At 35.2% G+C, this 15953-nt stretch overlaps 3 protein-coding genes across 3 annotated transcripts; all 3 read left to right on the top strand.

Annotated features, from left to right (window-relative positions):
- Positions 1 to 4055: 4055 nt before the first annotated feature.
- On the top strand, positions 4056 to 9902 carry LOC114713271 (uncharacterized). Its single transcript, XM_028897883.1, has 7 exons — positions 4056 to 4304; positions 4949 to 5428; positions 6191 to 6684; positions 8681 to 8774; positions 9088 to 9147; positions 9384 to 9486; positions 9820 to 9902. Exons 1-7 carry the CDS (start codon positions 4056 to 4058, stop codon positions 9900 to 9902), a joined length of 1563 nt encoding a protein of 520 aa, XP_028753716.1.
- A 5-nt stretch (positions 9903 to 9907) lies between these two features.
- On the top strand, positions 9908 to 12100 carry LOC114713273 (sarcolemmal membrane-associated protein-like). Its single transcript, XM_028897884.1, has 6 exons — positions 9908 to 10087; positions 10275 to 10414; positions 11186 to 11321; positions 11482 to 11649; positions 11742 to 11852; positions 12005 to 12100. The coding sequence occupies exons 1-5, from the start codon at positions 9908 to 9910 to the stop codon at positions 11796 to 11798; spliced, it is 681 nt and encodes a 226-aa protein (XP_028753717.1). The 3' UTR covers positions 11799 to 11852; positions 12005 to 12100.
- Positions 12101 to 13316: 1216 nt separating this feature from the next.
- On the top strand, positions 13317 to 15906 carry LOC114713274 (SNAP25 homologous protein SNAP33-like). The gene is made up of 6 exons (XM_028897885.1): positions 13317 to 13508; positions 14042 to 14670; positions 14839 to 14932; positions 15013 to 15143; positions 15496 to 15593; positions 15777 to 15906. The coding sequence occupies exons 2-6, from the start codon at positions 14179 to 14181 to the stop codon at positions 15874 to 15876; spliced, it is 915 nt and encodes a 304-aa protein (XP_028753718.1). The 5' UTR covers positions 13317 to 13508; positions 14042 to 14178; the 3' UTR covers positions 15877 to 15906.
- Positions 15907 to 15953: the final 47 nt, after the last annotated feature.

The following is a 15953-nucleotide window of genomic DNA, read 5'->3' as shown; positions in this document are numbered from 1 at the left end:
GTTTTTTAACTTTGCTGATTTTTTTTTTTTTTGGGTTGGTAATGGAATTACTGTGATATCCTGTGCTGTGTCCATGGAATAGGTCTCATTGGAACAGACTGAGCATTATACATTTCTGTCTTCACATGTACCTTTTTCCCCCCCTTTTCTGTATGAAATTCCAAAAGTGACATGGTTGAGAGGTAATTATATTTTCTTGGCATCAAAGAGAAATGAATGAGGTGTTGAAAAAAAACTGGGGTATGAGATTTGTAGATAAAAAAAAGGTAGATATTTCATATAATATATATACACATAAAGGAGGCATGTGAACCAGCTAAAGGTGGTTGTTTAGTCACCTACCATATAAACCTGACCACCCATCTCATCTCTTTCACTTGGCACCCAAGTGGTGTGTTATTAAATCCTTCTCGCTGATCACTATGTGCTCTTAATAGTAATTATCGTAATTATTATGTCAAGACACTTGGACACGTGGCTGCTCTGGACCACTGGTATGTGTACATATGAAACTCTCAGTCTAATCGCATACTGGACGCAAAGTGATTCTTTCTTGCTAAAAACCTCGCAAATGAACAAATGTGACTCTTTTTTTAAAATTAAAAATATTGGAATATACCATAAAGCATAGTGGGTTTTGGGGTAAACGGAAATTGGGATGCAAAAATTTGTGATTTAATTGGATTGGTTGTCTATTTGTTGGTGAGTTGTATCTTCGGTTTCCCACTTTCAAGATGATTAGAAATGCAAATGCCCATTCTGACATAAATTAGCAGAAAATTAGGGTCACGTTTAATTACAGGATAATTAATGGCAATAATGGGTGTTTGGCATGCCATCAAAGAATCACTTTTAGTTTTTTGAGATAAAATTCACAAAATCACTTAAAACAAATGCTTAATACTTAGTTTTTTTTTTTTTGGGGGGGGGGGGGAGAAGAAATCGGCTTCAGGAGATGCGGCTGTGCTGCCTTGTCAACTAGTTCAACCAACTAATTGCTGCTGAGAAAGCTCTCCAACTTCGCACGTCCGTGGCTAGGCGGCAATTTCGGAGGATATTTTGGTCATTCAATGCTCCATCCAACCTTTTCTAAAATTTTATGGTTTTTTTTTTCACACAAAAAAAAATTCATATTCTTTAAATTAATTCCAAATCCATTCATATTTTTAAAGTATTTTTTGGCACATGGGAAACATATATTTTTAGGTCGATGAAACATGTTTTTAATTCTAACATGTTTTAATTGAAAATTAAAACTAAACTAAAGTTTAAGACTTTAAGTTAAAACTAGGGAAAAAATTTCAGAGTTAAAAAAATTAATTTAGATGAAATTTTTTTATATAATAAATAGATTATAATAGAATAATATATAACAATTATACGAAATTATCTTTATTGTTCTGTTTATTATATTTTGTTTGGATTTCTTCAGATTGGTTCTGCGTTTGGATTTATGTGTGTGTGTGTGTGTATACTGTCCTTTCCCCTTTAATTCACAAGCCAGGATAAAACATGGCATATATCAAATTAATTTTTTAAAATGAATTTCTCTATCAGTTTTAAATAAATTATTATAAACAACAACAATAATAATATAGGCCTCCTTGGATGCTTGAAGGATAACAATAATAACGAAGTTTGGAAAATGACGGTTCCCCTCCGTGGTCGTCAATCATGACTGTGTTTTTAATTTTATTTTTCTGGCACAACCTTAGAGTAAGACACGTTTAAGGATCAATAATTGAAATTAAAGGCTAAAAACCACAATTAGTCAGCTAAATTATTGAGTCAATGCCTTTGGTTTATTATTTTTATATCTCATTGCAGCATAACTATAATCAGTATATACAAACACATATATAATTTAAACTAGGCGAACTCTAGCTTTTCTATTCATTTATCGTTTGACAATTTTATTGTCACCTATATATAGTGCAAAAATATTTAAACTATCTACAAGGAAAAAAAAAACTTTTAAACCATCTGCCACATTACATTATGGTCCTCGTTTTATATTTTTGGTACATTTATCATGTAATTAATAAATAATTTTGTGAGCAATTGATCAGGATGTGATCCTTGTTCTTTGAATTGGCCGTTGGGCTAATAGCTTATTATTATAATGTAGGAATATAATAAACAAAAAATTATTAGTTTAGCTATTAGATTTTTATGGCTATTATTATTATTCTGTGGGATTATATTATTAGAGGATAATTACACTACTTTAAGTTTTTTTGGGCTGGCAAAAACCATGTTTTTGGTGCACATACGGCTGAAGGCCCATTCTCCACTCCGCAGCTCAAAAGTCTGCATCATCACCACTGTATCTCCCAAATCCAGTTGGAAAACCCTTCCTCAGGATCAGCAATTTATTTCTTATTTTATTTAATTAGTAGAATATAATCTGTCCAGTGTACTTGAAAAATCTAAAGTAATTTAAACAAGTGGTAATATTTTATTAAGGCTCTAAATTAAAATTCTTTTTACATGATAATAACTTCTTCCTTTTTTTGGTCAAAAACATGATAATAACTTCTAAGTTTAACTGATTGATACTTTTGACATTTTGGCCGGAAAAAATATACAAATTAATTTCATTTTGATTGTTTTGGATGTTTTGCAAATATTTCCTGTCAACAATTCTTCAATAGATATAATAAATAAAAATTCCTAAATCTTAATCGAGGGGCCTAATCAGCCATTTTTAAAAATTCTATAAATAATTTCCTTTAGAGCTGCCAGTCATAGTCATGGCGGCCTGGAAAGATTGGTCTGAGACGGATTCAGAATCAGAATGGTTTCCTGATTGTTGTCATAATGAAGCTGTCAAACATGAGAGTATCAAGCTACCCTTGTTCATCTTCACCTTCTATTTTATACATCCGTCTCCGTAATACACATGAAAAGGTGATTCTCGTAATAACTATTTAAACATTTCAATATTTAAAATCACTTTTTTTTTCCCAAAATCTATTGTCCTCAAATTTTTTGTGTTAAGCTTAAGGTATTCGGGAGCTTTAGTGCTGCTGTGACACAAGACCCTCCTTGCGTACTGCCAAAGATGGAACTCCTCACTAAATGTCTAAAAAATTAAATTAAGTGATGACTATATTTGTGGTTAAAATTTATTTTTCTAATCACTTTTGCTAATGCATGCTTATCACTAGGCTCTAAAATACAGTAGAGTTAGAGAGTGTTTCGTTGAATAAAAAATTACTTTTAAAAATTTTTTTTTATGTAAATCGAAATAAAATTCATCTCACATATTTATTTTTTATTTTGTATTCTATAAAATTATTTTTAAAATCATAGTTTGATTTTCATTCCAAACACTCTTTTAACCATTGCTGTATATAGTGTAGTTTTATCAACATTTCAGTGATTTCGCAGACTGAAGAAAGAGAAGCTAAAATCATAAACAAAAATACGAGCTCTTCCAATCAAATTCTTACTAGGAGTGGCAGCTAGCTTAAAACCCACATTTCAAAAGGCCGGAGTCCAAATGAGGCGGTAAATAATGCCTGAATTTCTCAGTTTCTCATAATTAATAAATTATTTTCTCTGGTATTAAATATAAAAACTAGTTAATTAATTTGAGTAGATTAAAAAAATAAGTTATATTAATTATTTGTAATAAATATGTACTGTCTTTTTTAAAATATCTTTACTAATAAAATTTATCTGTTAAAATTATTATTATTATTATTATTAGGATTATATTAAAAAATAAATAAATATAAAAAATAAAACAAATTAAAATTTTATATTTAAAATTAAAATTAAAATTAAATGAGTTTTTATATCATGTGACAGACTTGTTAGTGGTTAAGAACCGGAGGCAGTACATAGCTACTCGCGCCCAATGACTGGGAGTTCAACTTCACTGATTTCTGCGTGCGTGAATGTGTATATAGATAGATGGCTCGGCCGTGATCTATCTCCTTCATGAACGGCTGAATGCCATAGGGGCTCTGCTTCATCACTACGACGCTCGGACGCAGTTTAGAGAAACCTCGCTCTTGCTCTTGCTTGATTCATATACAATCGTCTAAATGCACCCTCCGCCGTATTCTCCCCTCTTCCCTCAGCAGCCCACTGCTTCGGAATCGTTATTCTCGACGTTTCCCTTCGTGCATTCGGATTCGCCTCTTCATTCTCATGGATCCGACCCGCTAGGAAGTTCGGCCTTATACGCGTTGTTTCGCTCTTCTTATGGGCGCCAATCAATTAGTTCCCCGGACACGAACGCTGATACTCAGAACTGGATCGTCAAGCAAGTTCGCTCCATGAGATACGAAGCTGTAAGTTGAAACTCTCACACGTTTCACACATAGCAAAATTTCTTCCATTTTGTTATTGTTATTATCACTGGAAGAAGTTGAATCCGAAAAACAGTTTTAACTTGTGAAAGAGTGGCTATTTTGCAAAGAGCTTTTTTTCCCCCCAATGAAAAGTTTGGCTGAATGGTTCCATACTTTAGTTTAGTTGAAATGTAGACTCTTTCACGGGATGCTTGTTGGTGGGCTTGTGGTTTTTATGGTTAAGATGGAATGCCGAATTCCTTATCATCAGTTTCTCCTGTCAAGTTTCTCTGGTCGGCCTCGCCCTGGATTTCGTCAAAAAATTTTAAGAGGAGTTTCGTTTTTTACTTTGCAAATAGATTGAAAATTTCTTTCGAGCCAATTTTATTTGGTGTTTCTTTTTCTTAAATACAGGGCTTCCGAATCCACATTGCATAGACTAATCTGGTATTTTTCTTGTTTTGCTGATGTTGTAGATGCCTTCTTTTTTTCGTCGATATGTCATTTCTGTCGAGTAAAGGGGGGAAAAAATTATTGAGTGGCGTAGTTAGGTAGATTTTACCTTTTCTTATTCCTTTTATCAATTTAATGAGCAGTTTCAGATTTAATCTGTTTTCTTGGATTACAACTCTTGTGATTTACAGGCTGCCAAAGCTTCTCATGGGACTTCGGCTGTGTCCGCAAGTTTTTCTTCTGCGTGGAATGACATCTGGGTGCGTCAACTTTTGCCTAGTCTTACCCCATTAACGTTGCCTATGCCAAACCAAACCAAAGCTAATGAACCAATGCAATGTGAGGTTTGCAAAATTGATTGCACAAACAAAGATGTTTTTGAAAAGCTCGTAACAGAAGAGAAGCACAGGAAGAATATGCAATTGCTAAATAGCCCCACCAATACAGCGATACCAGGAGCCTCTCATGCAAGTTTACAAAGTCAAATAAATAGGGTCCAAGGACAAGATTTATTTGGTGTGGTGAGCAAAGAGTTAGAGTCTAAGAAACAGAAGCTTGTGAGTGGCGGTGCAGCAGTTGATTCAGTAAGGGTTTGCACGATATGTAACGTCGCCTGCAATAGTCAAGATGTGTATAACAAACACCTATCTGGGAAAAAGCATGCTGCTCAGGTGAATTTTTGCTTTGAATAATCCTTTTTAACTCTTGATATTCGTTTTACTAGTAAGTGTTGGCTGCTGGGGACAGTGAAGTCTTGCTGTAAACACTGTTTCATAATTAGCCGTTTCTTGAGTGTCTTGTTCTTATTGTGAAAAGTTTCAGCTCATCTCCACTGATCTCTTTGTTTTTTTATTTTCCAAATGACTAGTATCTTTAACCCATGCCCATCAATCTTGACTCACTTGTACGTGTATTGGCTGGCCAAACTCCAAACGTTCTTTTCATCTGGAACTAATAACTCATAATTAGTTCCATATGGTAAAACTGTTGCGATTCTTTGCTCAATATTGAATTATTGATGCTCCAATTTAGTTAGCATGTGTTAAAAGCCCCTTAATGGGGGCAACCATGATCTCAAATGGTCATACATGATAGGGTGAAATACTTCTGCTGGTAATTTGGTTGAATTAAGTAATGCTTGTGGAGAGCGGTTGGCTATAATTGTACTATATTTTTTTCAACTCCTTTGAGAACCTTAGCATTGCTATCTACAACCATCAGATAATTTGAATTAGATGTTTGCAGCCTTGCTTGGTTTCTGTTTCAATTGCTCAATTACGTTTACTCCAAATACCGCACCTCATTTTGTTCTGTTGCATCTCTTACTGGATTTTTATTTGGCTTGCTATGTAGAAATGCAACAAAACTGTTATGGTTTATAAGAACGACTAGACGATTTCTACATTAACCGAGAACTTTTGTTCACTTTGCAGATTAGCTTGATGTCTGATAATGGTATTGGTTCTCATCTTGCCGCGTTTAAGCATCTTGGCATTGGTCCTTGGAAAAAAGGCCCAAAGAAAATTTCTACCCAACCTGCATGGTGCGAACTTTGCAAGATCAGTTGCAACAGCAGGGATGTATATATGACACACTTAGCTGGGAGGAAACACCTGAGGAACCTGGGGTTGCTCTCAAAATCAAATAATGCTTTGCAGCGCGCAACCAATCCAGTTGTTAGGCCCCAGGAAAGGCCAAACACTTGTGAAGATGAAGGGATAGATTCACAGAAGCCAAATAAAGCAGCCATGGTTGAGGATATTGAAGCAAAGAAACGTAAACTTATAAAAGGTGGGGCAGCAGAAACTGACATTAGAATATGCACTCTATGTAATGTGGTGTGCAACAGCCAAACGGTGTTCAATTTTCACCTTGCTGGGCAGAAGCATGCTGTAATGGTGAAGCTGATGATGCAGAAGCAGCCAGGGTCAAATTATATATATTCATAGCGAAGAGAGCTAGGGACAGAAACGTTTGGAGTTTGGAGGTCCCATGCATTATTGGAAGAATGACCATGATCCTATGAGGTTTCAGGCAAGAAAAATAATCACTCAAATGTCCCACAACAAATGTGCAATACGCAATGATAAGTTTTGGTACACAAAATAACAATGATTTATAATTTTACATTACTTGTTGTAAGATTTTTTAGTGATTATATTTCTTTCTTATAGTGATTTTCCCTACATTATTTTCAGCACTGGCAGAATAAGATGACTTGGCTGTTAACTGTGATTAGAGGCAAGTCCTACACGGGAAAAGGCAAGGCTTACGCTGCAGATCGATGGGAATGGAAATGCCTCTTTGTGATCTTATTGTCATTTCTACCACATGGGAAATTGGGGATACTGACCTTACAAAAGCCTTTATTTATTTTATGCAAAAAGTCAACGGTGCAGTTTAGCGCAGTTGGATCTTTCACGGATAATGTGACAAAAAGAAATTGTACTTTTCGAAATTTTGGACAATTAGTTGCATTGTCAAATTTTTGTTATCATTTTCGACTTCTCGTATTAAGCTACATGTTTATTATATTTTTCTATACTCAATATTTTAAGGATAATAATAAAGATATAAAAATTATATATAATTTATTATCATTAATACAGAAGTATATTTATCTCTCATGTACTATGGTACATGTTAATATTTTTAAATTTAATTAACTTGAACGCGCTTTTAAATGAAAAATTAAATTATGATAATTTAAACATAGGATAAAATTAAACGGCAATGACTTTCAATTTAAACAATTTTTAAATTCTTTGAAGGACTTTTTAACTTAATAAATTTTTTTTGCCAGAATAAAAATGAATAATTGATTTTTTTGCATAATTAGTTGGATGCCTTAGATAGTGTTTAAATTATATTCCTCCTATCTTTCAGGCTTATTTTGTAGTACAAATTGTATTATAAAATAGGTCTTAGATCTATGATAGAAGGATTTTAAACTTTAGTTCTAAATAAAAGTGATAAATCAATTAGATGTGAACAGAAACATGAATTTTTTTTTGTTACAAAGAGGACGGGATCGAACCCGCAACGCACACTCCTTACACACAAACTACTCGGTCAAGTGGAGAAACATGAATTTATTAGAATGAAATTATGGATCATTCTAAAAAAAAAGTTGATGAAATCCATTTAATGCTTCACTCTTGCACATCCGGCCCAAATAATTAGCCTTTTAAACAAGCCCAATCCGAAGATAATAAGCACCTAGCATCGCGTGTTCCTTCCTTTTCTTCCCATTTTCCATGCCAGCTCAAATAGAATGTCTTCGAACCTTGCCACGGGGGCTGCATTTTAAATTTTGAATCATTGTAATGGGATTGGGAGCATTGGACTAACCTTCGTATTTGCTTAATTTTTCTCCCAAGACGAATTATCTAATTCAGGTAACTAGCTCAGATTCCTACCGTTTCTGTTTCATGTCGATATATCAATGTATTCGGTGCTGATGAATGAGTTCGGAGTCGGTTTTTCTGAGGATTGAATCTTTAGGCGTACTTCCCAATTATATATCTACCAAATCCCCGGCAAGGGTTCTACTAAGTTCTTTCGTATGGGGCGATGAACATGAAAAACTAGTATTTGTTTAATCATGGGTCAAGCTAGCATTCTATCATTTTCTCCCTTATGTTATGTTTTCACCTGGAGAAAGTAGCTGAGGTAGTTAAGATTAGGTACTTTTAAGAAATTTGAAAATCAACTTCATTACTTGCAGAATCATGTTATGAATTTTTTTGTCTTCAGTTGCTAATCCATTTGACTGTTATATATCTTTAATCTTGGAAAAACTGTTGCGCGTTAGCTGTTGGTTGGTGTTTGTTCTTTCGTATGTACCACTACTCCCAAATTTAACGCGACTTATCTGTTAATAAACACCCATCATGTACTCCTCTCTAAGGCACTTGCGTCAGATTGCTTGCAGAAATGTCAAATAATTTCAGAAGTGACACCGATACTTCTTTTAACGCGGAGGAACTCTTGAAAATTAAAACAAGATGTAGAGAGGTACCGTTTCTACCCCTTTCGCTTCTTGCTACGCGGAATCAAATCATGTACCCTATTAGGAATGTGAAGTCACATAAGACTGGATGACTTTCATTCTGTGCTCGAGAGAACAGAACTCCTTACATGGGTTACTGATATTTAATCAAACTGGTTCGTCATATATATATATATATATATATATATATATATATTTGTTGACTGCTTTAACAAACTTTAATTGTGTGTCCTAAAAGAACAGAGCCCTTTTCCATGCTGTATGTAATTTATATATCATTTGAACTTTTTACTGATGTGGATTCTGTTTGACATGCAGCTTAGAAAAGAGAAGGACATGATAAATTGTTCACAATCCCAAATTTTTGAGCTACTCCGGGTACGTCACACCAGATTGAGTTCAAGCTATTATATTACATTATGTTTTATCAGGCATTTTACATATTTTTGTAGGGAGAGTGGGAATGTAACATTATGATCTGATACTAGTCTGATTTTGCCATTGATGCAGTAATAGAACTACATGAGAAGTCAGGCATTTTACATATTTTTGTAGGGAGAGTGGGAATGTAACATTATGATCTGATACTAGTCTGATTTTTGCCATTGATGCAGATAATAGAACTACATGAGAAGTCATTATTAGAGACTAGCATAAAAGATAAGACACACATACAGAGGTTGGAAGAAGAGCTATTGAACTGCTCTCAGGAAATAGGTAGTTTGTCATGTTTCTTAGCTTTAGATGCTCTTTGAATGGGTTCTTTCTATGAAAGTAATTAAAGCTCTTTCAGATTATTGATAGATGGAAAGTAGTCCATGTTGTCAATTCTGTTTTATTTATATGCATATAAGTTGCAAGTCTTTACTCTCATAAGTGAACCTTTTGTGCAACAGATGATTGCCGTCAATAACATATTTTTTTTCGTTCTTTTTGGCCAGCAAATTAAGTTGTAATAATCATCGATTTTCAATGAATTTGATTTATCTAGTAGGTTTTTTTTTTTGGAGGTTTTTACTCATTGGCTTTATTTGATCATACTCGATACAGATTACCTTAAGGATCAGCTTAATGGAAGGAACATGGAGGTCAAATACCTGCAAGAGCTTGTTTACAGCTTTAAACTGAAATAAAGGATATGGAAGGCTTACAAGATGAGGTTATCAGGTTAAAAGAGGAGCTGCAGAGATCCAGTTCTGAACAATTTTTCTTGTTGAAGGAATTAGTGACTAAAGAAATGGAATTGGAGAAGTCAACACTGTCCGTAGAGAAATTGAAGGAATCAATTTCATCCATGGCATTAGAGTCTGAATGTGAGGTAGAGTGCATGAAACTTGACATGATGGCCTTGGAGCAGAGTCACTTTGAGGCTAAGAAATACAAGAGGAAACTCTGGAGGAAAACACTAGAATGAGTAGATTGATTGGAGAGCTTCAATTTAAATTTCAGGAAGCCCAAAAAAATATTGTCTCTCTGAATGAGGAAAATAAGAAACTTAAAATAAGATTGATGCTGTCAATGTGAACACCGGAAATTTTTCTCAGAAGGTTGAAGAGTGGCTAGAAAAGAAGGACAGATCACAACTCAATGGTCAGTCTTCCTTGAGCGAACAAGAGAAGGGTTCAGACATATCAAAGGATATAAGGTATACAATGGAAGGTTTGGTTTTTCAACTAATCTGCATGTAACAAGTGTCCTGTTAAGTATGCTATCATAATTGTGTTATAATGGAAGGACAATGGTTTTCCTCTATGGTGGTGAGCTTGTGACTCTGGCAGTTTTGCTTGATCTTTTTTTTGATAGTTTCAGAATGAAATTGCCAATTTCTCTTCTTCAAGGGCATAAAATCAAATCGGGCGTCTCTTTCTACTTTCTTCTTCTTTCTTGCTAATGAATGTTCTCCCTTAAAAGAAGCACTGATTAGTAATATTTCAGAGCCACAGTGTCTTTACTTTTGTCATTAAGTGGATGCCTGATATTGTAAGCATTGAACTTATTACACTTTACTTAATTGCTCCTTTTACTCTTGTGAGATTGTATGTTTAAATGTCGGGATATAGATGATGGATTCTGAAAATTGAAGAAGTGCCTTGGTTTATTTGTAATTTTATTAGCCAAATAATGTTCCAGTTGGGTCCTAATTCCTATATATATGGTCTTCAATCATTTAATCTCAACTGTTGAATGTAATATCCATAAACGGCAAGCATACCAGGAAATATTCAACATGTCAATTTGGACACTAGTGTACAATTCCCGTGAGGAAATTTTTGTCATGTGATCTTCTTTGGCTGGCAGTTACTGATAATTTAGGTTCATAATTGAATTGTTTCCTTTAAATTATTTTAATTTGAACTTACTGAATTGAAGCATTCTTTCGCAAAATTTATGACAATATTTTCATGTATTTCCCAAGTGTTTATGGAGAAGTATTGGGTCCACTCCTTGGGAGGCTATCTTTGGCGTTGGAAACAGATGCAGATATTAAAGAGGAGATGCAGAAGATGTCACATCAGATGCAAAAGTATAAAACACTTGTGGAGAAACTTAAGGTGTGTACATTTATTGAAGCATAAAATATTGAAATGGTTGGCGTCTATTCCTGAAATACAAAAGTGAAAATACAGTGTACCTTTTTAATTGCGCAATTTGATCTACTCAAGTTTATTTAGAGCCTGGACATGTATATAGTGATTTCAAACTTTTTACTAGGAAGAATTAAGAGAAGAAAAGTTGAAGGCCAAAGAAGAAGCAGAGGACCTTGCTCAAGAAATGGCAGAGCTTAGATATCAAGTTACAGGTTTGTTAGAAGAAGAACGTAAGCATCGTGCTCGCATTGAACAGGCATCCTTGCAAAGAATTGCCGAGTTAGAAGCACAGGTATAATTGTAAACTCATGCCTCCTTTCTCTCGTCTATCAGAACTAATCCAAGAAAATGCGTGACTTTCATCCTTTTTTCTTTGCAATCAAGCTTCAAAGAGAACAGAGAAAATCTTTATTTGCTGTCCGCGGTCTCCCTGAAGTGTAGAAACTGGAATTATTCAAAGTTTTTCAAGTTCATCAGAAGAGACTCATCTTAGAGGTTTGTGCCTAGTTATATATTTGGAGCCCTTTTAATCCTTTCACGCGGTCTGTTTATGAATTGTTATTCTTTCTCAATGATGTATTGTTATTGTGCTGATTGTAATTGCCTTGCATAATATACTGCTGATAAAATTACTATATCGTGGACAGATGTACTGAAAGATGTAGGATGTCTTCTCATGTCTTGGTTCCTGGAGAAGAGAAATGAAGTGGCTGTACAGAAGAACTAGCTCGTGCGTGTCACAGTGTATTTTGTGATATGGGGTGCAAGAATTGATATAACACATTGAATTTTGTACAGATGCCTGCGATCTCTCTCTCTCTCTCTCTCTCTCTCTCTCTCTTCTTTCTTGCAATAGTCTTGATCAGGGTGGGAATGTCTGTTGTGAAGGATTGACTTTTAGGTCAAATTCTGTCATTTGAAATTTTGCTATTTTTTTATATTGGGCGTGAGCAACCTAGTATTGTGATGTTTTCAGTACGCCCTAGACGAATCGTAGGTCATGGCTTGAGCATAACAGTTGCTCTTGTAATTGTAAATTCATCTATTTATGTTTGGGTATAAAGATTTTTAGTATTTTAAATGCCTAAATTTGAGTTCAAATTCCCCCTCACTTATTCGCACCTCTATTTGGGTGTGTGGATAACTCTGTATGCACTCATGTACGTATTCTCGAGTGATTGGTATATTGAATTTTGCATATATTTATGTGAATATGTTATTAGATATTTTTGGTATTATACATCATTTCAAAAATCCTCATGCATTTTATGATTTGCAAATAGTATATTTGAGGTTGGCAAAAAAACGTAAATGATATAATTTCAGATAAAATTTTTATTTTTATTTTTTTTATAAAAGGACGAATTTTATTATAAATTTATATTAATATATTATGTGTGTGTGTGTATTCAATCATTCACCGATTTAAAATAGTAACTGGCCAAAAAAGTTATGTAAATAGCATAGGAAGTCAATGGCTGCAGCATGTTCTTTAATGGCTCGGAATTCTCTTTTGAAGAAGCAAATATAAAAATAAAATAAAACCAGAAATTTCCTCATACGTCACACGGATGTTTGGTGTTGTCAATCCAACGAAATAGGATAAATGAAAAATTATATATTAATTCATCCAAGGAGTTGACAAAGTGATACGGTTTTCGGTCTGAATCAAATGACTTCCAACATGGCCCATCCCAACAATTAAAGAGAAAAAAAATCATAAATGGCGTCCATGCTTGATTTATTCAAAACTCAAAAATGAAATCTAAACAACGCCAACGACGAATTCTGAGAGCGAATGTGATGTGTGGCCCCCATCCCAAAAAACACCCGCCGTGATTACCTAAGCTGCTTGGCCCTTCTCGAGTGCTTACGCAAATATATATAATATATATATATATATATATAAATATTGTGTACTCGCTCCACCCATCCTGGCTTCGTTGCAGTTTCCTACCCTCCCTCTTTTCTTGACGCGATTTTGCAAGGTTTCTACATTTGCCGGTTCTTTCAGTTGAAATAGTCCCTTTCCTTCTCCCATTTCTTGTTCTCCCTCTTGGGACTCGAAGGCTTTAAAATTGTTGGGTATTCACTTCTCCTCTCGTAGTTCTTTCGGTTTTTTCTTTCTGCACATTCGTTGGGTTTCTCCAGGTACTCATCTACTTTCTCTTCAACAATCATTGATTTCTGAGTGTTCTGTTACAGTATAAAGCCCATAAATTGTAGGACTCCTGATGGTTTTTATGATCACCTAATGGTCAACGTTGCTTCCTCTCTATCTCTGTTGATTGGAATTTGAAGCTATTATTGAAGCTTTTATAATTCTTTTCGTTATCCAAAGATTTTTCTTCGTTCATTCTCGGACGAGCTAAAGAGACCGAAGAGGTTGTCGAGTCCGTCGTCAGTTTATATAAGTTTTAACGCCTCTTTTTTCTCGTCGGCTTTGAGATTGTGTTAATGAATTCTTTCTGCAATTTGTGAATCCGTTAATCTTCGATATTTTAGTTCGTCGTCTTTTGACTTCCTTCTTAAGTAATTTTATTGAACGTACCCTTAGTTGATAAAGACTGGTTTTCTTTTATCCTAGGAAGACTAACTGATTCGTAATTAGCGCCTTGATAGTATGATATTTGCCTATTTGTCTACAATGACAGTGCATGAACAGTTCTTGCTTATTTTTGCAGGGAGAAATTGTTCTGCGTTCACGTTACTTAGGACACCGTTGTTTCTTGTTAAATTGATTTACCCCCTCACCTTGCTCTTCCTCTAACCAAATTCTGCAAAGTGTTCTTGCTTACTGCTTAGTGGTGACTTCGAGAGAATGTTTGGTTCTAAGAAATCTCCCTTGAAGTTCTCAAAACACAATTCTGTTGATCCTGTCTATCCTGTCCAATCAAAGTCAAACCCGTTTGATTCTGATGATTTGGCAAAGGACGGCAAAAATTATAATTCCTCTAGGAGGAGTTCTTCAGATCCTACCCTGGTAAACAAGGTCAAGACCAACCCTTTTGATGATTATGATGTAAATGGGAACTCTTCATTATCTTCCTATGCCCCTCGATCAGCAGACCGAAACAAGTATAAGAATGATTTTCGTGACTCAGGAGGAATAGAAAATCAGTCAGTGCAAGAATTGGAGAATTATGCTGTTTACAAGGCTGAGGAGACGACAAAATCAGTTAACAATTGTTTGAAGATAGCAGAGGATATGAGAGAGGATGCTACCAAGACTTTAGTCACCCTGCATCAACAAGGAGAGCAGATTACCAGGACTCACCATGTTGCCGTCGACATTGATCAGGATCTTAGTCGGGTACCACTCTGGTTTTAAAGAGTTATTTAGTGCATGCTTCAGTGTTCCTATATTGAGTGGCTTCTTGGTGTCCGTTTACCTAGACTATTGCTTCTTTTGCTATACAGCCTGCTGTAAAGTAACATTCTAATGATATTCTGGACTAAACTGCTTGAATGCCTTTTACAGGGAGAAAAGCTCTTGGGAAGCCTTGGTGGCATGTTTTCCAAAACTTGGAAACCAAAGAAGACACGCAACATAACTGGCCCTATTATATTTGGAGGTTTTATTCTTTTTCCCCTCCACTTACTTTATATGTATGTACGTGTATGTAACATATGCATGATATACTTCATAACACAGATGATCCAGTACGAAGAAAGGGCAGCCACTTGGAGCAGAGAGAGAAGTTGGGATTGAGTTCTGCACCAAGAGGGCAGTCAAAGTCCCGGACACCACCTCCTGAACCGACAGATGCCCTTCAAAAAGTTGAGGTTTGTATCATTCAGTGAACATTAACCTCTTGTCTAAAGCTAGCTGGGCGTGACAAAACTCAATTATCTTAAGGGCTCTTGATATGTTATAAATCTCTCTTGCAAAAATATGGGATTGGTGGATTCTTACTATAGCTTTTAGTTGCACTGGCCGATGACTCGTCCAGATAAGCATTCTTTATTAGCAACTACCGATATTCTGGCAATTTTGTTCATCTTACTCTGATTAACCCCATCAGTATGTAGTCTGTGTGTGTCCAACTTGGATAATGCCACTTCCATTTGTTATTTTCATCTTCTGTGATGATGTAAGGTTCCATAATTGGCTAATAAATAAACTGTCCTTAAACAGTTTGAGAAGGGGAAGCAAGATGATGCACTGTCAAATTTAAGTGATATCTTGGGAGAGCTGAAAGACATGGCTGTTGACATGGGATCCGAAATGGATAGGTTAGTTAAATATTCGTTTATTCTCCTATCTAATTTCACCTTCCAGTTGTTCTTGAGCACTAGAAGAAAATCTTTTGCCCTATCCTTGCGAAAATAAGCAACATTTTAAGCAACACTTCCAAAAATTCCCACAAAACAACTTTTAACGTGACTTGTCTATTGGTAATGTTGGTGCTGTTGCAGGCAAAACAAGGCCATTGATCATATGTACAATGATGTGGATGAGTTGAATTTCCGCATGAAAGGTGCTAACCAACGTGGCCGTCGTTTACTTGGAAAATAGGGGGCAGAGTTTCCATATTCATTTCCAGCTTCTCCTACTGCCTTATACTGATCCTTACTTTTCGCTGTTGTATTTTT

This window comes from Neltuma alba, unplaced genomic scaffold (assembly GCF_004799145.2).
Source record: "Neltuma alba isolate B1F8T4 unplaced genomic scaffold, ASM479914v2 tig00011421_pilon, whole genome shotgun sequence".
In the NCBI taxonomy this organism is placed as follows: domain Eukaryota; kingdom Viridiplantae; phylum Streptophyta; class Magnoliopsida; order Fabales; family Fabaceae; genus Neltuma; species Neltuma alba.
This window is presented reverse-complemented; position numbering and strand designations above follow the sequence as displayed.